The sequence below is a fragment of the Pholis gunnellus genome, assembly GCF_910591455.1.
Source record: "Pholis gunnellus genome assembly, chromosome: 20".
Taxonomy (NCBI): domain Eukaryota; kingdom Metazoa; phylum Chordata; class Actinopteri; order Perciformes; family Pholidae; genus Pholis; species Pholis gunnellus.
The window spans coordinates 17616989-17640947 of NC_136547.1; the positions used below are offsets into that span (position 1 = coordinate 17616989).

The 23959-nt window shown below is 45.5% G+C and overlaps 1 protein-coding gene across 5 annotated transcripts in view; it reads right to left on the bottom strand.

Moving 5' to 3' along the window:
- LOC306712399 (partitioning defective 3 homolog) overlaps window positions 1-23959 on the bottom strand; it is a 305150-nt gene that overhangs the window by 111632 nt on the left and 169559 nt on the right. For all 5 annotated transcript variants that reach the window (XM_079181659.1, XM_079181658.1, XM_079181656.1 and 2 more), the window contains 2 exons: window positions 20224-20371; window positions 8970-9156 (listed from right to left, as the gene is read on the bottom strand). In XM_079181659.1, coding sequence (XP_079037785.1) covers window positions 8970-9156; window positions 20224-20371 — 335 coding nt within the window. The remainder of the gene's footprint in view (window positions 1-8969; window positions 9157-20223; window positions 20372-23959) is intronic.

Sequence of the window (23959 nt, forward strand, 5' to 3'; positions counted from 1 at the left end):
TACAGAGAGTTGGCGGGAACGTTGCCGTTTGGGAGAGCAATTACGCACACAAGCAGTCGGGATGAATCAGAATCCAGCTTGTCAGAGCGGGAAAAAGAAAAAGCGGTGAGAAATCTGTGGGCAGCAGGAGTGAAGTTCCGAGGGACGACTCAGCGGTGGTGCAAATTCACTCAGTAGGACCTCAGATCTGTTGGGTCGAGCTGCTGCCCGTTTTAACACTGCTTCTGCTTTACTTTGGTTCCCACGGAGCAATGACTGAACGCCCGGGTTGGAGATCCAAGCTGAAGACACGTAGCTGATTGTGTTGCTTTGAGCGCTCTGTCAAGCAGGAGGTACCTGCTGTCTGAACTTCCACCGAAGGTCTCTGCCACAGGAACTATAACTGTTTGGAGGGGGCAGTGACCTTCTACGCCACCGCTTCCCACCCCATTACATCCAAGCCAGTCCTACCTGCGAGGCGGCATACTCTTGTCACGGTACGCATACGTCTTTGAATTGAATTAGTTATTACACTATTCAGTTAAAGTTAAAAAGCAACAAGAAATAAGTGTGCTATGCGATGTACTAAAGGAATGGCAAGCCTAGTATTAATCTTTTAGTCTATTAAAGCTGACACAGAACGATTCACAGCTACTACAGTCCATTACTAGAAATACTGCACTCAATTACAGATCTCGTATTCACTTTCTACTGGCTATTCATTTTCCCATAAGAAAAGCTCGCTGTAATGAGATACTGCTTTCTAAGTCTCTTTGCTCTGATCCAAATGCTTCTTATAAGATCAAACACAGTCTACTGGTGGAGAGAAAAGACAAGTGAAAGGACCTCGAGTCTGTGAAGGGAGGGACCCATGAAGGACTTGGATCACCACTGATTTGCTCACTTTGTTCGCACGCACACTCGACACAAACGAGAAATAGCTTGACCACGCGTCCGCCTCCCAGACAAGTTAAACAATCACCGCAGGTGGCACAGATTCTTCCTCGCACCATCCGTCCCCCTCCTCGCCTCTGGCCTATCTGGAATAGTGGGCCCAATCCATTTGGGAAACACATTTCCTCATCTCTCCTTCTTTACGCAGTGTTTAAAAGCAATTTCCATCATTCCGAGCAGATGCTTACTCCCCCCCCCCCCCATCCCCACCCCCACCCCCCTTTTCAACGTCCTCCCATCATCTAAAATTAACTAGCGCTGAGGATTGCTCACAGGCAAATCCACAGCTTTAACTTGCATCTCACATCAACTTGTTCCTGTCTCCGACTCTCTCGCAGGAAGTTAAATGTGTCACACCGCACATCGCCCTTGTTGCTAAGTGGTGTGTGCTAAAAGCCGTCTGTGCTCACAAATTACCCCAGTGACTTATGTCTTTTTTTTTTTTTTATATACTTCTTTTTCCCAACTCCCAACCCTTCTTACCATCAAAACAACCCCAAAGAGGTAAGTCTCAAAGCAGCCTACTTCTTTTGAAATTGCAGCTTGGTTTGATCAACTAGCGTGGGGGGGGGGGGGGGGGGTTGTGCATGCTAGTTTCAACGTCTCAGGAGGGGGGAAAGAGGTGGAGGACGATGGCCGGTAAGGTGCTTCTGAAATGGTACTTCTGAGGTTTGGAGGAGGCCAATTCAGCTGACTGCATGGATGCGTAGCTGGGCGACGGAGCTTGGAGCTGCCTTCAATCACTGCATACAGCCCCGCAGTGCAGAGGTCTGTCCTGCTGGCATGTGCACCAGCAGCCACTAGATGAAAATATTTATTATGTTGCAGAAGGGAAAAGTTGAGCGCTGCTCGTCCATCTTTGTCACAGTTTTCTTTCACTGTAAAAAGTATGTCTCAGATGACTCACTTAATTGCGCCTATAAACCATTTGACTTAAACCGGGGTATGAAGGCCGCAAAATGAAAATGACTCCATCAGTGCCACACAGAGGAGCAGCCGCACTCGTGATTTGCTGTAATCTCCTTTTTAGTTGTGATGAAGTTGCAAAGAGAGAGAGAGAGAGACAGAGAGAGGGAGAACGAGATCAATTAAGACCTCTTTGTCCGTCGGCTGACTCCTGCGTAGACCTCCTCATTCATTCCGTGCCCGGTGTGCGCGGACGCTTTAATTGAGTTTCGCTGCGCTGGTTTCTCCTCTTGTCTGCTGAACGGGAGAGCGACTGACAAGGACCGGGCAAAGAACATATTACGGGTTGTGTGGCAAGCAGTGTGTGTGTGTGTGTGTGTGTGTGCGCGGGTTACTTCGGCAGCACTCACACTGGGATCCACTGACACCACTGTCACATTGAGGCAGCGTTGGGCAGACACACACACACAGACACACACACTAACATAGAAATAAAAGCATGTGTGACATGCTTGTAGCAATGGTACACCACTGAGACGTGGTAAATATTCATAAAGCTAAAGAGGCCCATTAGCATGTAAGGAAAAACAATGCCTGCTATGTGTGTGTGTGTGTGTGTGTGTGTTTGTGTGTGTACTACCATGGTTTTGAAGTCACAACCAACTTAAATGGACATGTGAGATTAGTCAAATGGTCCGTGTGTATGTGTGTACGCACTACAGGGCTGTTAGCATTTATATGTAGTTATGCTAATTGCTTGATGGGGAAAACACATGTGCTTAATAGAACACTTGTGATTCTTAGTTACATCACCGTTGATGGAGACTATTAGGGAGTCAACTAAAGTAGGCAGTCAGCCCGCAATGTTAGTTTGGAAGTTTGTTTGTTCGTGCCTATGCGGACCTTTTCCACTTTATATGTTAATTTGTGAAATTGTTTACCAGCCAGTGTGTATCCAAACACTCGTGAGACCGAGGGCGTCTGTGCGGCGGCGGCGGCGTCGTGTGTGCGGATGCGCGCGTCTGTTTGTCCTTTTCCATCTCGGCTGGTTGACAGACTGAAATGATGTTTCCACCTGTGGCACAGTCTAGTTCTCTCTCTTTCTTCCGTCTCTCTCTCTCTTGCTGTCCACTTCTCTTCCCTCTCACCTTGATGAGAATTGACACCTATCCTACACTCTTATCTGCTACATCCGGATTGTGGTCGAAGCCATGGGGACGGTCGTAGTCTAGTTATATCAAGGTTGTGACGGTGCCCCTGGTGGTACAAGTGGGGCAGTGAGGTTGCTTCTCTTCTACCAGCTCAACTGAAAAAGAAGTTCTGAATCGGTTTTTCAGCATAGGGACCATTTTTCGAACATTTGAATCATTAGGGGTAAGGATGTGAAAAAGTTTTTCAATATTTGTGATGGAAAAGGGTCTTTGATATCAAGGATGGAGTGTGATGACTTTGCAACAATAGTCTGGCAACAATAGTCTGAGAGAGGGGGGGGGGGGGGGGGGGGGGGGGGGGGGTATGACATGCAACAAACAACAAAATCAAACCTGCAGAAATATGTGGCATGCTCTGTAAACACTCGGCTACCGAGGCGCTTCAAGTTGGACTTCTTAATTTCGAAAAATCGAAACATAATTAGCATTCAGTGTTAGCACCATCATTTAATAATTGGTAAACTTAAAACCTGCAGACGGAAACCCGAGGGCTTCCAAAAGATAACAGATAATAGTCATATAATCAAATCAACAAACAAATGAAATAATGCCGTGTGCCACAGGCTAGCTGGTAGTAGTTAGTTGCTGGCTCCCAGTGATGCTGGGTAACACTTCCTAAACTTCAGACCGATGAGCGTGCTGCAGACACCCCAGGCTTTTTTCTCCTCTGCAGTCTCACCTCCGCTTCGCATTAAGTCAGAAAACGGTGTGTTCACAACTTAGGAAGATACAGAGCGCTGCTGGAGTTGTAAGAGCATGTGAGCTTACGGCTTCATCAGCACGCACAGGCTGGGTGCCGTGGAGGCTGCACACCCTGCTATCCCGAGAACAACACAGCGAGGATATTCTTTTACCTTTCTGAATAATTTACTATAATAATAATAATAATCTACCTATCCTTACATGATTACATGAGGGAAAAGCAGAAGCTGCTCGGCATAACTGGCCACAGCAAATGAATGGCACAAAAATGACATCAAATGGCAGATTTCTTCTCTTTAAATTGGCCAAGACCAAGTGAAAAATAAGCAATATGGGATAAAAGGGACACGGTGTCCAGAAGGGAGTGTGAAGCCGCATGTTATTCTAAACATCCACAGGTGCACTTGTGCAGATTTGACACTAGATTGTACGCTGCCCGGCGGCCTTTGGTCTGTAGATCCAGAGCTATTTTGTTGAAATGGAATGACTGTGTCCTCTATCTCTGTGGATACATGTACCGACTGCTGCCGATTCGGAGGACAGACAGATGAGACAGACAGGGTTTGACATTTATCTGAAACATGACCACTAACATAAGTGGCAATATATATTTACCGCATGTTTTAAGTTTAGTTTTTCTCTTTTAAGTTTTGCAGAATAGATCAAGTGGACAGCAGCTGACCTGGTCGCTGGTTTAAACATCCTCTATTATATGGATCATACAGTTTATGCTGCTGTAATAAATGCAAAACATCTGTGAGTACGTTATTTCTAAACATTAATATGCGTGAGCACATAAGCAGGGCGGCGCCCCTATTGGACGTATGTTCCTGTTCACATGCCGGCCTCCTCTGGAGACTCACATTCTCAACACAATGAAGCTCTAACACTGTTTTAATTCTTACTAATCATCCTACAGTGACACGTACAAAACCACGACTAAAACCTTCTGCCCTGCATAGCAATTATGTGGGGAAACTGTAAACTTCTGTTCACACAGCAATGTGCAACTACATGAGCTTAACAATCTTGTGTTAAGTTATAGTAAATTGTAATTGCAGGAAACAGGGCAAATAAACTGCCATGAAAAGGTTCTAATGGGGCCGAATGTTGCATTTCAATGGAATAAGTATTGCATTTTTTTTATGACATAGGTCATAAAAGTTGTAGGCTTGTCACGCTTGTCTTCACGAGTACAGTTGGACTTCTTGTGAATTTACAAGTAGAATACCATAGTACGAGGAGGCAGAGAGGTTCTGTTGTTGGGAGGAGACACATTCTCACTTCTCAAAGAGCCACATCTTCAAAGTTCCTTCAGCACTTTATAGTTGAAGGGGTTGACACTCTTGAAAACTTCTCCTGAGCAAGGAACTTTGTGTTTAGATGTTACAATGCAAGGAAGTCAAGCAAATACTTTTAAGAGCTTTATTTTTTGCTTCTGAAGGACAAAGTTGGTATCACCTCTGTGAGGATTAGATGAACTACCAGGGGGAATTCTTATTAACGGGGAATATCCATCCAGGCGTGGGCTTAACGCAGCTAGTAGGAAAGATTAATTAAACAACTCTTTATCACTGAACATCTTTAAAACAACGTATCCTCATACAACGGTTCATGTGATATTTTACAAAAAGTTTCCTACAAAAGCCAGCAACACGTGTCAATTTCCACTCATTACATGCATACGGCCTTTTCAAAATAAACTTCCGTCTTCACAGGAAACAACTTAAAGGTCTTGGCAACAAACCTACTTAGTTACGTTTAGGAATAGATCGTGATATACTTAGCTGGGTTAGGTTAGTTGGGTTTAGGAAAAAGATTGTTTTTTGGATTAAAATACCTAACAAAGTGCCCAATTCATGTGACAAATAAATCAACGTTGACTTCTCGTTTCACATGGGGAATGAACAGCGACCATCCACTTCTTTCCACTTCCTTCTTCAGGATCATGTGGATAACTATGAAGTACGGCACATTATTTCTCATTGGTGAAGCTACAAACACAACGATCGCTGAGTTTTTAAACTACAATTTCTGAGATCCTCATTTTCAACTGATTGTTAAAACAACAAGTTCATTGTGTGCAGCTAACCGTGCCAGAAGGAAACGACATGGACTGGGATGAAAACCAGGCGGAGACGAGAAACATTCCTCCTGCATCTCAGACGAACCATTGCATTCGGAGCTGCCATGACTACACACTAAACTGTGATTCTGACACTGTTCCACATTCCGTTCCTGAGAGGAAAAACCTTTCATCTTCTTATATGTCCAGATTATTCTGCACACAGCCACGATATCAACCAGTGCGTGTTATCTGTTTTACTGTAAATCATGTAGACGTGGTCCTTCCTGTTTGGCTTTGGATTCAAACTAATGAAGGAGGAGGCAGACACCGGGAAGGGAGTTAATGTGACGGGTCGGGACCAGGCGCTCGAATGAACTCCGTGCAGATATGCAAAGCAATAACTTACAACCTTTTATTTATCCGGTGTAACCTGACGGAAGACACACGCTGGTTTCCATCACCGCCACCGGTTCACACACCTTTTAACCCTACGCACATCCTGGACCTAACCGACGCAACCACAGTCTTCTACGTCTGGCTGACTAGTAGCTGAACCATTGCGATGGATTTAAATGTTTACTGTAACACCTCAAGCCACTTTCACTAAGCTCTACGCACTCAACAGCTGATAAAAAAAGAAGGAGAATTAATAAAACAGTCTGTGATACAGCAGCGACAAAACAAAACGTGGATATTAGCACATTAACATTTTAACAGAGTGCATGGGGTTGTAATGTTTATAGCCTCTTTTATGATCATTTGAGGCCTGTAAAGCTGATCCAACAACAATTCATTACAACATGACAGTGACAGACAAGTAGCCTACCTGGAAGAGAAGGATAAACAGCAGCATGTCTTCACACAATAAAAACATGAACTAACGCGCATACACAGAACACATCCATTAGATATTGGCTAGGGATGTCAGAAAAAAAAAAAAAAGAGGAAGTAGGTCAATGTATGTGTCTTGTGTGAGATGGGATTCCTGCCTCCAAAACAACCATTTATCTTGGGGGCCTCCACGTTAGCACACTAACACGCGGGCTATCATTCACCGGAGAGGACGGAGCAGAGGGACAATATTACTCGGGGAGAGATAAGAATGTAATTCCACAAAACTCTACAAGAGAGAGGTGCGTAGATTGTAAAAGAATGGGCTCTTTTAATTGATTTTTGTTTACATTATTCCTTATTTCCCTCATTATAACCACTACCAGATGCTAAAATGACCTTTTGATTACCCTTACATTAATAGAGTAAAGTAAGCCAGGATTACATTAATTTTACACGCCAACTGGCTCGCTATTGACTGTTTCAACAAAGTCACATAGAGCGCTGGTACTGCAGAAAAGAAATTAATTAATAAAGGGAAATAAAAGAGAAGGGAGAGAGAGAGAGGAAATCGGAGTTTGTTAAATTCCATTGGGTGAAAAAAAAAAAAGGACGAGAAGAGAAAGAGCCTGAATTACAATGATTTTACAAGCCATGCAGCCACTTTTGTGCTTTGTGTATGCACTGTAGGTGTATAGCTGTGGCCTTGGCAAGACGCCTCCCATGAGGAAGGAAAGCTGCATAATACTGGAGGCCAGAGGTGAGACTTTCACAGCTCCGCACAATACATATTCAATACGTAGCGGGCCCCGGCTGCACTGTTGCAAGAGCTTAATTAAAAAAGTAACAGTTCCAATACGTTGGAGCCGGGCTGACCCACATCCCCTGCTGGCTCAGTATGCCTGTTAACGCTGTGTGTGTGTGTGTGTGTGTGTGTGTGTGTGTGTGTGTGTGTGTGTGTGTGTGTGTGTGTGTGTGTGTAGTGGGATGTTGGGGGCACTTGAAAAAGAAAATGAGAAACAGTAAGAATCACTCCGAATGAGGATACACACTTGGTGCATTAAAGCAGCTGTTAGCATTTGAGTGAAAGAGAATGTGTGTGTGTGTGTGTGTGTGTGAGAGACTTTGAGGACATAAATTATTCACAAAAACCTTAGGCAGTGGTATATAGCACACTTCTGCCTTGCGCGCACACGTTGTGCACGTGTGTGTGTGTGAGCCTGTGTGTGTAAATGGTGTGTGAGGAAGTCCGAGTGTGGTTCAGCCATATGCTGTGGACCTAATCCACTATGACAAACCTCTGACATCACATGAACAACAGGCATGCTGAGCAAATCTACTCATTCATAATATATATATATATGAGACAGAGAGAGAGAGAGAGAGAGCGAGAGAGAGAGAGACCGTGCATCTCTATCCTAAACATCTAGTCTGTGGTTCTGTTGCAGCATGCCACCACCAGCCAATCACAAGAAAGAATAACAATATTCATAAAATATAGAAGTTGTTCACTACAAATGGCAAAAGGCAAACAACTACCTACAATAAGTGGCCTGGCTGTGTCAATCAGACGAGATAGAGGACATGATTGGATGTCTTGTCTTTACGTTCGCTGTGCCTGTACACTGCAATCATACATGAAATGCCACGAGTAATTTCAGAGTGAGTGATTACACTTTTAAGGATGAACTTCTATAACGTCCTGCTCTAAAAGGCTGCCTTCAAAGCCCCAGTGAAGCGGCGGTGAGAGCGTCTTTAGCGTCAGTATTCCTCTATGAAACAGAATAGTTGAGCGGTGAACGGTCACAAGAGGGATGTAAATCAAATCCTTCGCATTCCATTTGAACCCCGAAAAAGAGGGCGGGCTTAAGAACGGAGCGCAACATGGAGCTACGGAGGACTGCGCTAATAGTCGCAGATTTGATTGGTGGACGGATGTCGTGATATCATTGGTTGAATTTGGTTAGTGCAAGCTTACTTAAGCCCACGACAGCAAAGAGGGGGGGGCGGATTGGAGAGGTGGAGGTGCTGTATGAGTTTCTTGACTCACATTCTGTCATCCATTATTTAACACACACACACACACACACACACACACACATTCTCACTTTACACTGCACATTTACCCAAAAGTTACCAACATTTGGGGATTCTAAATGCAGCCGTGATGCAAAATGTTAGGATAATAAATGTTATTTCCTGGTTTATTAAGGCAAATAGTCTCACTTTGGAATAAATGTAGGCAATAACTTGCAATAACTGAAGTCCATCAAGTTATAAATAATTCATCCGGACTCCCCCGCAAAGTAAAAACTCACCATTCATCCTGACCGGGCAGCTCGTGGATCCAGGACACCGGGGGCTCTCCCACAAAGCCCATGTCATCGTGGGAACTGGAGGACGATTGGTCGGAGAGATGGGCAGGAAGCGGGGGCGGCCTGTCGTCTTCGATCATCACTACGTCGTCCTGAGGCATGTTCACCGTCGGAGAGAGCTGGTAGTTACCTGAGAGAGAGAGAGAGAGAGAGAGAGAGAGAGAGAGAGAGAGAGAGAGAGAGAGAGAGAGAGAGAGAGAGAGAGAGAGAGAGGAGATTTATTTCTTCACAATTATACACAACATGGCATCAATACTCCAGTTTTTTTATTATTATTATTGGTGTCTGATAACAAGTGGGACAAAAACAGGCTGAGAAAATATGCGAGCATGGTGAGGAAAAGTATGCACACACACACACACACACACTCCTCCACAGACATGTTTGTATAAACATCATTTTATCTGACTTTAGTAATTACCCAGATAATACTGTATGCAGAGATAACTTCAGCTGAGATAATTGTATTATGAAAGTTTGGTATCGGGACCTGCCTGAAGGACACCAACATATCTCTCAAAGGGTAAATCACGGTTAGCTTTGCAACGCTGCACGCAAACAACGATGCTGCATGACAAGATGATACCAGATATTGAAGAAACAGAACGCTCGTGAACATGGACGACGATGGACAGCGCAGATCCAAATGATAGGACATCAAGTAGCCATCAAGACCCACAGGAGAAGACACTTAATTATATATTATTGATATATAAATGCTCCAGAATCCAGACTCTAAATGTCGCTGAAAAAGTCGTAGAGCTGAATAGCTTTATCCATTCTCTTTCCATCCATCTCCAAGGACAAATAAGAGCATGAGAGGAGCTCTCCTGATCTGTATTCTGTCCTGCCTGACCCTCCCTGCTGAGGACTTCTTTGAATCGCTCCTTTGCTGCTCCTCAGGAGTCAAAGTCGATGGGGAATGCGCTGTCGCGGCTCAGCACCAAGGGCATGAGAAGGGTTGTACGACGGCATGAGCAGCGGCATTACAATACAGATTCGGAGGATTCACTCTGCAAATTGATCGGCGCATGAATGTGTATGGACGCGGAGTTCAGACTCTAACCACACACCTGCTTGCTATTAGACGCAGGTTTACAGAAATGCTGGACTTCCTCTGGTCTTTGCTTTTGTTTCCATTATCGGAGAGCCGTTTTGCAAATGTAATAGCTTCGGAACAACCGTGTGTAATCACTAACAGCAGACAGCCCTGTTTACCCTGGCAGGATCCCAACGTGACTCTGAGAGGCATTTCATTTCACTGGGGCCCGACGAATGATAAATGCATGTTGTGGAAGCAAATCTGAGCACCAATCAACGGGGCAATGAGGTGTTTAGTTATTTTGCAGGGATAAGAAAAAAATCTATACATATATACAAGAAAAACAGCGATACCAAAACAAAACAGCTGTGCGAGGGAGAAACCCAAGGTAGGCTTAGAGAGGTCTCCCCCCTAAAAAAACACTCAAGTCAAACAAAGCACAACTTGTGTGTACTCTAGGTTATTTTTCATAAATGTCCTGAGTGTTATCAGCGGCATGTGATAAAAGACATTTATTCAACCTTATGTGAATACATGTTCCGTACCAAAGCTTTACATGTAGTGCTATAGAGCATACAGCCAATATGCTAGTTTACTTTAATTGCCTCTGCAAGCCTGATGCATATTATTTTACTCCCAGGAAACAAGTTGCTTTATACCATGACCTCAAAAACTTTCCCAAAGCCTGCCCCTGTACAGTACTTGTGTTAATTGATTCTTTTGGAAGCCTCATCCCTTTGTCTATAGACTGCTCGTCTAAACCAGTTAAGATGGCTGCCAACACTGTAAATAGGTGAAATGAAGGCCATTTCTCACTTGGGCAGCTTGACAGAGAACCATGGGTAATTGAATTCACCCTATACTGTAAATCAGCGGGCCTGGAGCAATGACAGTGATGAACTCCAGGAAGTAGGCCTATCACTTTCATAGCAGGCAGACCAAGTAGTGAGGAGTTCAATTAGAGCTGGGCGTCAATATCCATCGTTTATCTTTCCTCAGGCTTTTGTTGTACTGTTAGCGCTGTGAGCACTGTTAGCCACGAGCCGCCGGCTCAGGCGCTGCCATGTTGAGCGCCGTTGAGAGGCAATCACAATGCTCCCAATGTCGTAATATGCACCTTAGATAAAATGCAAAAAAAACACAGTTCTGGTTTGACCTCCAATTCATCCAATGCAATGATGTTTGTCTAGTTATTGAGACAGCTTTCCCAACTGAAATCTGCACATGGGAAACAGAAGCATTTACTATCTTCTAAGTGTGTATGTTTGTATAAGTAAACATTATTTGTTCATGGTTTACAGAATCTATATTTTACGTATATTCTCTGTACAGTATTGTCTTGTATGCCTTATCCTCTATATAATAACTTATATTATATAAGGTTTGTCCTTGCACAACTAGTCTAAGCCCGTTTCGTCCCCTTCCCTTGTCGTCAGTGTCTCTGCTTTACAGTCAGTTTAACAAAAGTGTCGGCAGTGTCAATAAGAGATGCCCTGCGGATACGTGTCCATCGGGGCCATTGCTGCACCGCTCTTTACTTTCCCTGAGCCAAAGAGTGGAGTTACCTCTCGGTTGCATCAGCCACACTGAGAATTTCACTACAGTAGCCACATGGAAGGAACTGTGGTAATATAATAGGAAGAGCTGCTTAGTTAAAAGGAAGCGCTACTAAAGCTTTGGTGTGTGTTTCAAGTACACACCTTTGCATTCCCAGTATGCACTCTTAAAGACAATACAACTCACATTCACCTCCCTCATGCAATCACACCACTTTCGCCAACAGAGGACACCGTTTTAATTAGAAACCCCTCTCCCCAGCTTAATGAAATATTTCCAGTCGGGACCTCTTGACACAGGTAGCCAGCTCTGCAGATGAAGAGCTGTTAAGAGTCATTCCGCTTCCCTCCAAAGGACACAGGCGCGCTCATACAGCGAGAGCGGCTGGAGATGGACAGGTGTAGTTGGGGCCACGCTGACGGTTTCAAAAGGTGAAAATAATTAGAGATACTGCAGCACTTGCTTTTCTGCAGCTGTCAGCGTAAGAAGCATAAAGGGAAATCACCCGCCGCCAATGCTTCAGTGAAGCACACGATGCAAAAGCAGATTTGAACAGATGTAGTAGAAGAAGAAGAAAAATAAATGGCTGTTTGGTTCCCCGACTGACAAATAATGTGGAGAGGAAGAAGACGGTTCAGCACCTCCAGTGGTGTTTTGGCGCATTGAGGTGCTGCTCACTCACTGTTTTAACACCGTTGCCTTTTACCAGCTCCTCACAGTCAGCTCGCTTCCTCTCCCCAGCCAAATCGACAGACGGTGTACATGTGTGCTAGAACTCGGCGGTGACTGAGGAAGTAGAACGTTACGGTTCTTCAATACAGAGAGATGATTCCGAATGCAAACAAGTGCTGGTGAAATGATGAGTGCATTCATTCTCCGTGCCTGGTTTGTAGTCTTCCTTTATGCGTCTCCCTTGTTTACATGAAGGTCATCTGAGCTTAATGTTGAGGCTTCTTTGTTCTAATGGCACTGCAGCACAAATAACCAACAAGCATCTAAAACCTGGGAGAGCCGGCAACGTAATTATTGTTTTCACCAAATCACAGAACCGCTATCTTGGCCACAATCGAAACGCTGTTATTCAGCCTCTGCAATCCTTAAAACACTGGAGCCTTTCACCCAGTCTGAGAGAGGAATGCAACATTTCAACCACAACATTAATAGCACGATGCCGTCACTAATTAATCAGCAGTCGCACACAGATCTAACGTGTACGTGAGGTCAAATGGGGATAAATATTCCTCCGATTATGGTTAATGGTTCACAGAAGCTGGCTCTATCGCTGTTTGTTAAAGAGCTTCTGATTCATGCCCGCCATCCATGCAGCTGAGAGAAAGAGTTCTTATGGCGACACGAGCGAGCCGCTGTGGCCTTTGTCACACTGTAATTAAAGATAGCTTCTCATGAGTCACGCTGCCACACACGACCCAGCGCCTCAGCAACACTACAGTCGCCATCCATCCTGCTAAAAACAAACACGAGTCGTTGGGTGGGGCTTGACATGTGCGGGCCGAACATGATCACAGTGTGATGACAGTGGCTGTTCATTTTAATGTCTTGTTATTGTAACATGGTTCATAGAAAAAATCACTGAAAGGCAAAAATTGGTTGCTTTAATACTTTAATGGAATGAGCTTGTAGTCATGCCATTACAGTCATCTGTCCAGCCACTGCATATATTTTCCATGTGCATTTAGCGTCCATAGTGGAAGTCGTGTTTCCACGACCACGGCCGCACTAAAAGCGCACGCCGCCCTCTGGCCATCCTTGCTCAGCGTGTGGAAGCTACTCCATGATGTGGAAGCAGAGATGTTCGTCGTCCCCCCCCCCCCCCCCCCCCCCCCCCCCCCCTCCCCCCCCCCCCCTCTGGCAGAGAGTGAAGACAGAGACAGATGAGCTTGATGGCTCCAGAGGCCACCTGGCTGCATCCATCCACACGGATCGGAGCTTCACTCTCCTCCGTCTCTGCCCTCTGACCAAGCGTTGCCCGTTGAAACATTGCGCTGTGAGGTGAGAGGTCGGGCTAATGGCTCCACTCCGTCTTCTTTGTCCTGTGTGATTTCCTCAATCTCTGTCCATCACACACTCTTTCTCTTTCTTCCTCCCTCCTTCTGTGACACTTTGGCTTATTGATCTGACTGCAGGAGAGATCATTAGTTGATCCAGGCCGCCATGGTTTTCGGATTGCAGCCGGTAATCATCCTAAGTACACATTAGTAGCAACCAAGGCCCTACCGGGAGACATTTCTGCTATTTTCTGACACTTTCACACCTGTAGTTTGGTCCAGACCAAGAAAAACAAATAAAGCATATTTGTCTTTACGTTCTGGTCCAGTTCGTGTATCCACTGACTTTTTACAAACAAAACAAGACGAGTCAACAAGAAATCATACAGATTGACAGGTAACTGTCATGCTACATCATCAGGACCCAAGTAGACAAATCAAATCCTTTTCAAGCAATAACGTACTAACAAACATCCGGTTGGCTCGATGCCTTACTTCCTCGTAGAGAAACGCAACGTCAGGAATCAGACGCGTAGGATTAGAATAAGGACACCAAACACTGAGACTCCCAGAGACATGTGGAGTTAATCAGTGATTCTCATGGAACCAGGAACAGAGCGCTCAGGAACCGGTCATAAGCAGGTTTTAGTGAGTCCTGGGTTGGCAGGTGTCGTCATGGTCCCTGTGACAACAAATTGACAGGATGTGACAATTGGCACTGTATGCTTGGAAAACTGATTTGGTGACAGCTCAGTGCAAAGAAATATTCCCACACAATGCATGCATGGTAGTCGATAACGCAGCCAAGATGCTGTCGCTACTGGCACAGGTGATCTTCAGTACGGCTTCAAACCAAACGAACCACTTCTCTGGTATATATTAGCACGAGGAGGCTAAAAGGTTTTCCTATTGCAGAGGTCAACCCATCAACAGTGTAGAGGGAAGTGCCGCCCTCCCATCCAAGGCTGTTATTTAGCCTTTAAATGCCATTTCAGGGAATATCATTACTGACCACCTCAACCTTTTCACACAAGCAAAGGCTATGTAAGCTGTAAGCCGGGGATGTGCACCCTATGCATTAAGACAAAGATAGACTGTGTACTTGATACGTTTGATTCCTTTGTCGCTCGAGGCTAAACGTAAATATCAACAAAGTCCTCCAGTAATGCAATGAGTGAAAAATCCCTTGAGCAGAGAAGAAATGTAGTGTATGTCCAAGTAGCAGTAAGGAAGTCAGATACCTGATGCTTTATTCTTTAATCATCCCTCACAGCAGACACATTCCTCTCGTTCGTTCTAGCTGCTATGTGTTTCTTTCAGACTCAAGCAGGAAATTTAAAATCACATTAATAACTAGACTCTAAATGTGGCATTGCTGACCTTGCACACCCACGCGGCTGTTTTCACTCTGGCTCATGTTCAGGTTTGGGCGGAGCTATGCTATGAAATACGTGAGGTCACCAAACGTCACGGACCAATCAGAAGGAGGAGGGAGAAAGTTCTCTCAACCTAGCAGGTGCAACGGAACTATTGGGGGAGTTGGAGAGATACTAATCCAGCGCCGTCCGTACACACCCACGCAGCCCTTGGAAGAGGTCTAATGAGACAGGTCAAAGCACCTGTGTAGGTGGACCACGCAGCCAAAAATAGAAATCATGTTCTTGCCAAACTATACTTCCAAGGTGCTAATAGAGTTTTGTATCAGTTACATTTTAAGGGTTCTCCAATTTGTATCCCTTTCGGACTTCTTTTTCTATGTCTCTCACTTGAACTGTCTTGATGAAACAAAGATTGATTTAACGTAATGATGGCTCGATGGGTGCTTTTCACAGGAGCCATTTTGACGCGTGGGGGTAAACACGGTGATTGGTAACATGGATTATGGTGTTGTGCATGCTGGCTCACTGGAATGGCTGTGACAAACTTCAGAGAATGAGACCATAATTCATTTTAATCAACACGCTATGGCATGTCAAAATGGCTGCTGTGAAAAATAGGCCTATTCAGTGAGCTTGTGCATTAAAATTGCATTTTCAACAATATTTTCTAAATGACTGCATTTTGCATTTTCTTTTTTACATTGCTGGTACTTCAAACTTGTTTTAAGGGAATGTGTTAAAAATGTGTATGGCAAATACACCTCTTTTTGGCCAAATGACCGCAGCAAATGGGAACAGTAAGCACAAGGAGAGGGAAAGTTCTAGAGTACCAGTTTACGCCTCTGTTATTTTCTTACTGAGGCATGCTAATAGCACTCTCAAGCAATCTGGACACCAAATTAAGGGAGGTCACTTTGGCTCATCTCCTGCACCGATGGGCTGAGCATACAGAAAGGTTGAGTCTGCAGACTGTGAAATACTGGAGGTGAGGAGACAGCAGGTTCAAGTTCTGGGAGGACGGTCCCACTTAAAGGGGATAGTTTGGGTGTTGGGAAGTGGGGTTGTAGAAAGTACTTTAGCCATAGTCGGTGTAGTACCTGCAGTAGATGATGGTTGGCACGCCCCCAGTTTGGAGGAGCAGACAGGAGTTACTACACAGGAGCAAAGCAATGTATTGCTGTGGACGGGGGGGCAGCAGCAAAAACGCATTTTAGCTACCTGAAAGAAATGCCCACCTAAAAAGATCAAATATCACTAAAAGTATGCGCCATGTTCACCGCTTTACCCTGCCGTCAAACTGCTACACAGTCTATGTTTCCGACGGGGACCTGAAGCCGCCCGAGCCACCAGACTCCACTGGAAAAAAACAGTAAATCTACCTCGCAGAATGCGGGAGTTCCCGGTCTACTCGTGTCTCTATCGGTTAGCTTGTTACTGTTATTGTGTGACTTTAGTTAGTTCACCAAAGTCACACAAACAAACTAACCTAAAATAAATGTCCTCATAATGATGGAAAAATCGCCCCAAACAGGATTTTGTTGCACCGTCACCTGCACTGCACACATTACATCCTGTGAACACCTCGTTTCCTGTGTGACAACAGCATGGCTCCGCTTGCCTGGTTCCCACCTCCGGCCTCGCCTCCCGCCCCCTCCCTCACTTTATGTGCCGGTCCTGGGTGTGCGTTCTGACTCGGGCACTCGGCTAAACAGCCACATCCAAAGAAAGCGTTAGTCCGAGGGACCTCAATTTTCACCCCAGCGTGTGGACCCCGCGCCCCGCGGCCCTTTTTCGATTAGACAGGACGGAAGGCGAAGCCGGGTGTGATGCTAACGACCTGTGCGTCAAACCTCGGCTGTCACTGCCCCGCTGTGCCCATGCAGGAGATTTCACTCAGCCCCATATTTCCATTCGGTTAATTCACCTTTCCTTTCTTTCTGCTTTTTCCTTCTTTTGAGAGAGAAAGCATCTCTGATGATTCCCGATCCTTTCACCTCAAGGGTAAAAAGGAGGGGGGAAGGAAAGCAAGAGAAGAAGAAAAAAAAAAGTGTCAGGGACTCATTTTCTTTCAGGGAGTCAAGCAGAACGCACTGTATGTTCACCACCTGCCAGCTGTGAATTCAGCTTCCGGCCACGATGCCATGAAGCGCGGTGTGTGCGTGTGTGAAGCTAAAGCTGACACTATCGCAGCATCGCGTGGTTTACTGAGGCAAAGGGGGACTGGGATTACCTCTGACTATTGATGAGCTGAACGTGTGCAGCCCCCCCGCCCACACACACACACACACACACACACACACAGCTGATTGTTCTGAATGACAGCCCAAAACACACTACCGGGAAGATGAAGGCAACCCTTACAATCAATGTGATATGATGGTCCTACACCAGCTTAACAGCACCTGTCTCCCTCCAGCATCATTTGGTGCTTTTTCTTTGCTGTTGCCATGGTAATCATAACTCCTATAATTGATTAAATTATACCTCCGCCCCCACAGATCCAATACCTGTTCTCACTGTTGGAGAAGAAAGGCAGCAAGCTACCTGTGACTGCTGGGAGCAGACGAGCTGGTCCAGTGTCTGATCGATACCTGGGTGAGGTGAGATAAGGCATCCATAGGACGTTGCAGCTGTTTTCTTTTGGGTTTTTTTTAACAGGAAATAGACAGCGTAGCATCACAATGATAGTTTGGCAGAAGTAGTAGTTTACAATTTACACTGTATTGACTTGCTGCCATCTGCTATAACTCACGATCAAAGCCAGTTCTTAATTCTTGAGCAGCAGAACCATTCCATCCCTTTTGCCTCTGTGCTTTGGTCCACTTACAGCAGCACAGGCAGCATAATGGAGCAGAGGAGAGGAACTGATTTGGTTAGAGAATTCAGTGGATCAGTGGAAATTGAGCCTAACCTGATGGAGAGGTTGTACGTGAGTGAGCCACTGTGCGCGCTTGCGCGCAACTTCATTACGTGTGTGCCGTGCTGTATCTATGGCCTGCCATATATCCCAGACTGCACATGTCTGGCTTTCTCGATTCAGTAATTTAGCAGGTCTAGATACACTCCGCATCGTGCTGTCAGTCAAGCCCTGGTGGCTGTGTGCTTCCTGACCTTGCCCAACTGATCCCAGCATCTGTCCTCTAACCATTACTGTCACATCTCACACACCAGGCAATATGTCTGAGCCCATCTGAAATAACATATAGGAGAAGATAGAGAGAGCAGGCAGCTACTCTCTTTCTAGCCTGCAGAAATGTACATTTCACAGAACATTTTGTCTGCTTATGTATTGCCTTAATTCAAACTAAAGAGGGTAAGTGTAGTACACTGACATTTCGGTTACATTTAGAAATGAAAAAGAAAACAATTCACATGTTGATGAATATGAATGCTGATGCTATTTGCTTCCAAAGTAAATGTTGGGACATTTGATCAAAGTTAACTAGATCTTAGCTCCGTGTGGTGACTGAGACGCAAGGTCATTGCCACTTGCTTGGCGGCAGAAGACAGAGAGACCTTCTTATATACCCAGCATGCATTCTGGGGGGGAACACAAAATACATCTTCTGCATTTTCAGAGGATCGGATATGCAGTTATTGCACAAAAGCAAAACATTCGACCGACCCATGGTAGCAGCAAATTCCTGATTCTACTTCTCAGGTGTCGATTTTTACCTCAGTGCGGCAGTGTTGTGTTGCTGTGATGAATATAAACTCTACTCTGACTGCATCAGAAATTTAAATAACATAATTGCGTCAATTCAGAAAGATGAAGACCCGTCACAGAATGTGGGCACGGGTTAATGAGGCCGCGACTCGCAGACAGCCTCAAGACCGGGAAGAAAAGGAACTGACGTTTTCTTGCCGCGAGACAAGCAACGTCAAAGATCTGAGACTCCGCCGAGCTTCCGCTGTGATAACGCACCGCTTTAGCACCCACTCCGCCCCCACCCCTAAAACTTTTCCACTTGGCTCATTTGACACCCACTCCGCAGGATGAAATGAGTGCTGGGCGCCCTTGAAGTTTCAATGGCAAGAAACTTTTCCATCAGCGCGCGCCCACAGTTGCCGCTTATGATCACAGCGCCGTTCTGGAAAAAAAAAGCCAGTGGAATGAATAAGCCAAACTGAGAGGAAAACCCAAACCAATTGGAGCGTATTTGATTTGGGATGGAGGAGAAAGACGCGATGAAAGGGTGAAAAAAGAGAAGGAGGAGACGGAGACAGTGGGAGAGAGAGTGTCAGGGGCAAGCCCTATTGATCTGTAGGCTTAATTAACCATCAGATGCCTCTGACACAGCCTCAGATCTTCTATGATCAGTGGCAGAGTGGCACCGCTCTGGAGGAGACGGTGGAGAGGGGATCGGAGAGAAACGGGAGAATGAATGGGAGAAGGGCAGAAAGTGTGGATCATCGACGTATTACAAAATCACTCCATCCGAGGAGAGGAGAATGGAAGTTAGACGGGGTGGCAGGTGAAAGAGGAGACTGGGAGAAAAAAAGGAGGAGAAAGAAAATAGGAGATAAGGGGATAGGAAGGGAAGTCGAGAAAACAAGTGCATGAGAACCTACTGTGTGTGTTGAAAAAAAAAGGGTCCGCTAGTGCACTGCATCACCCCCCCTACAAACACGCCCCTTCCCACACTGATGCAATCACCTCCCCTTCCCACGCGTGTGCATGCGCGAAAAGACCCGTCGATGTTGAGATGACAGCAGCGGCTAACCCGAGGATTGAATTGCCAATTCTAATACACCTGAAGAGGCGAGATCTTAGCCCGCTGATGTCAGCTGGGTGCAATGGAAATTGACCCGAGTGAAATCAGTCAGGAGTGGAGTGATGGCCGGGAGTATCGGGGGTGACGTTAATCCCTGAGAGGTTTGAATAGTGAAATAGCGCACCTTTTGGGATGCAGAGCGATGAGGCTTTGAAGGTGATGCTGGTTGGGGGTTTAAGGGAAGGAGCGAGCAGAGGCGCTGGGGTGAATGCTAAAATGTATCAGGGGATGTCAGTTTACAGACAGCACCAATTTAAGGGCAAAATATATCCAATGAGCAGGTTAGCAGGTCAACCACACTTCCCATCAATTTGAATGGGGAATGACCGGCAAAAAGAAAAAAAAAGAAATCCAATTTGCCGTGTCTGTCAGATGTTGTAAGAGACACAAAGGTGCAGAGAGGGAGGGTGAAAGAACCTCGCTGATAATGTGACTCACCAATGCGTCCGATCATATTAGCCAGCGGCGTGGAGCCGCTGTCCATGCCTTCGATGCTTTCATACACGGAGTGGGAAATGCGGCGCTCGTGGTTGTCCGGTAGAGAGTTCACGGGATGCTGTAGATCCGAAGGGCTGACAGGGGCTTCCTACAGAAACAAGGGGGAGATGAAGAGCAGACATGGGGCTTACAAGAAGGCACAGCGCCAAAGAAATGTTGCATTTGGTCTGATAAAAAGACTTACAATAATATTTTTGTTAAAGGGCCAATATGAACAATTTTCCGAACAAACATTCGAGGCATATTCACATTCAGAACATTTTCAAACATAGTGCTTTCGTCTGTTTGTTGAAAATAACAGAATTTTCTACTACTAACATATGATTTCAACTACGACTAATCATTTACTGCATTAAAGAACATGAATAACTTATGTTTAGCTATCATCTTGCATTATTCTGTATATTAAAAGCCCTGTAAATTAAATTGGGACTGATGTATTGTGCCTTTGAAATAATCCAAAATCCCAAGTGAACACAAATAAAAACCTCAGTGTTTTGAAAAATGTACATACGTTAATTATTTTGATATGGTCATGTATTTTGCAGTGTGCGGGTAGCACATAAACAGGAAGCTATACACCCACAAACAACACACAGAAGAAGAAATGGGTCTGCATGATGTGATGCCATCAATACTCCAGAAACGTGGAACCGGGGCTCCAGCGTCCGTCTCGTCATACGTGGGTATTTTCTGGCTCAGCAGTGTGAAACGGCTCCTGTAGAAGTCCGAGCCGGATAAAGCTCCATGGATTTCCCATAGGCCGATAGACAGCTGTCTCTAACAATGAACCCCAGTAAATGGACCAGTGACATTTGCCATGTGGTCGATGCGCCGCACTGCTGGTTATTGAGCCCACTGTACACTCGGTGCATGTGTCAGTCTTGGCAGGAGGGACACGGTTAGCGGTTCTGGAACCACTGGGCCCAGATACTGTGCTCAGTCTTCAAAAGCCAATAGTGGATTTTTTTTTTAGGATAGATACTATGGAGCTACCGCAGCAAGAGTCAGTGAAAAAAAGAAAAGAAATTGCACGTGCAGAGTGAGAGAATAAACCTTGGGCCTTGGCCTTATTTCCCACAATGCTTCATAGCAGCCTGTGGGCAGCCGGGGGAAGGCACTGGAGAAGAACTCCCTGTACAGGACCCATTACAGATAGCTACCTTACAGCGAGATAGTCGTACGCAGTTCAACTTTGTACCTCGAGCATGCTTTAAACCAGAAGGCCCCGGCTAATATTGATGTCTCACAACACTCTGCTGGCCCCCGGCCAAGAGAAAGGGGAGCTAAATATCAGACAACAACTGCAGCAGGGAGACAGGAGAGCAGGAGGAAGAGGAGAGAAGAAGAGGAGTGAATTCTTTGGTCAACAAAGGGGGGGGGGGGGGGAGTGCAGTGTGGGTGCTGCCGAGTCGCCTATCGGCTGTTTAATATAAATGAGAGGTTTAATGAGGTTGAGAGCGCCGGACTTTATCGGGACACCGTGTTGATAAGAAGAACGAGGGAACAATGTGTGTGTCTGTGTGTGTGTTTGTGTGTGAAATGGGGGGCTGGGTCAACACAATTACAATCAGAGGCACGTCCACTGGCAGCCTTATAATAAAAAGCGTGTCCCCGGATGATTCAGTCTCAATAAGGCTCAAATTGCCGAAAATAAAGATTTATTTGACCCGCTTCTCTCGCTCTTTTACTCAACCTCTCTCCGCACTTTTTCATCTGCTGTCGGATCCGTCACGAGCCCGAAAAGAAGTAAGATGGAGTGTCTCAGGTGAGAGGTAGGAGAATGTGTGGACGGAGTGGAACAGAGAGCGAGCAGCTGAGGACCAAATGATATGAAAATTATGTATAGAATGTGTCAAGAGGACGAGATCTCAGACGCACCGCTGTGTAACTGTCTCCCTCTCTGAGCGCCGAGCTGGGCTCCTTTCAGATATATTCATTGGCTTCTATTGCAAATAGACTTTGGAATCAACTTAACACAGAGGCAAAATGGCAGCTGCTTAATCTTTGTGTATCCAGTATTAATTAAGTCTGCCTCTGTGCATGCTAATGCTTTGTGCATGTTTACTGACCTGTGAATGTTTACTGACTAGTGCATGACGAGCAGTGACATTTCCATGTAAAATCTGCCATCACCTGATATTTGATATCGCAGCAGTGATTCAACATCTGGGTCTTTTTCCCAGGATATAGCTTTTGATGCCCGTGCAGAAACAAACAAATTTCATCTTAAGAATTGACTGGAAAATATAAATATGAGCATCAATCATCACAATTTGCCTGATAAGACAAAAAAGAAAATGCTTTGTCCAAAAGAGAGCGTGTTCCTTTAAGTTGGTCAGTGTCTCTGTTGAGATAATATTCCTTTCTTATCCAGCGGTTCTCATCACCTCATCGTGAGTTTAATCTGTCTTAATCTAGCCGTTTTCAGAGTGGATTATCCTGTTGACGGAGGGAGAAGAGGGCAGAGCACTGTGACTTACACTGAGCCCAGTCGAGATCATCTGCTGCTTCAGCTCCCGCTGGACTCACGAAGCAAGCCTGTGTGTTTGTGCGCTCAAGGTGATGCTGATATTTGTGTGAATGGAGCGAGAGCGTGCGTGTGTGTGCGTGTGTGTGTGCGCGCTTACCTGTATTCACGTGCATGTATGTGTTTGTGTTTGTGGTAAGTGCAGAGTCGTGAACAAAATGTGTTTTTGCCTGTGCATCAGCATCTGCCTGACCTTGGGTAGTCAGTGAGGGAGAAGAAGCAGTGTGTTGACGGGGCTAGTCTTAAGCTGTCAACTAAAGCTAATAATGTCTCGTCCGTGGACATTTCCTGGCCTTCTATCCTGGTCTCAGCCTGTTGCTGTGGCCCTAATCCAGTCAACCTCCCCCATAATGCTGTAATTACAATCCTTAAGCTGCTGCATCCTGCCCCAGGCACAACTCGCCTCGCTGCTGGCTAGATACCCCACTTTCATTAGCTTCTCACATCCACCTAGAGCCTCATCTAATGCCAATGCTTCCCAAAGTGGGTGCCCAGGTCTTTTTAGGGGTTCTTAGTAAAACCTCAATTTCACAAAAAGACATCATGCACATGGGGAATCAGCACAATAGCGGGGTATGTGAGAATAACTGTTCTACCACAGCTGATTCTCCAACTAAAGACAGACCAAATGTCTTGCTCCAGAGATTTGAAACAGTGGCCAGTGGCATTACAGGGGGAAGTTGAGAAGAGCTCAACTTTATGCAAAAGTCCAAAAGAAGTCCAAAAGAATCGTGCTGGTAGCGTGGCTAAAGATTCAAATCCACTCAAAACGTTAATAATGTAACCCAGCAGCTTAAAGGTGCAAAGGTCCAAGATTGGCAGCATTTTGATCGACGCTAAGCAGCTCTCAACATGTCGACGGTGAGCCGGTGGCTCATAGCTGACGGGGCTGACAGCGACAGTGCCGACAGAGACCCCGATGGTCAGGACGGCGTTATAAACGTAATGTAAGATGTGTGAAGAGCGGCGGCCGTGAGCTGACCTGTGGGGCACGCTCACCTGCACTAACGTGCACTAAAAACACAACTCCTTTAATTAACTCCCGATAGCTAAATGATTATTTGGTTGTGTTTCCCTCATTGTTAGCTAGCAGGTTCACTATCTTTACTATCTAGTTAGAACGATGGTTTAATGATTCCCTTTTTA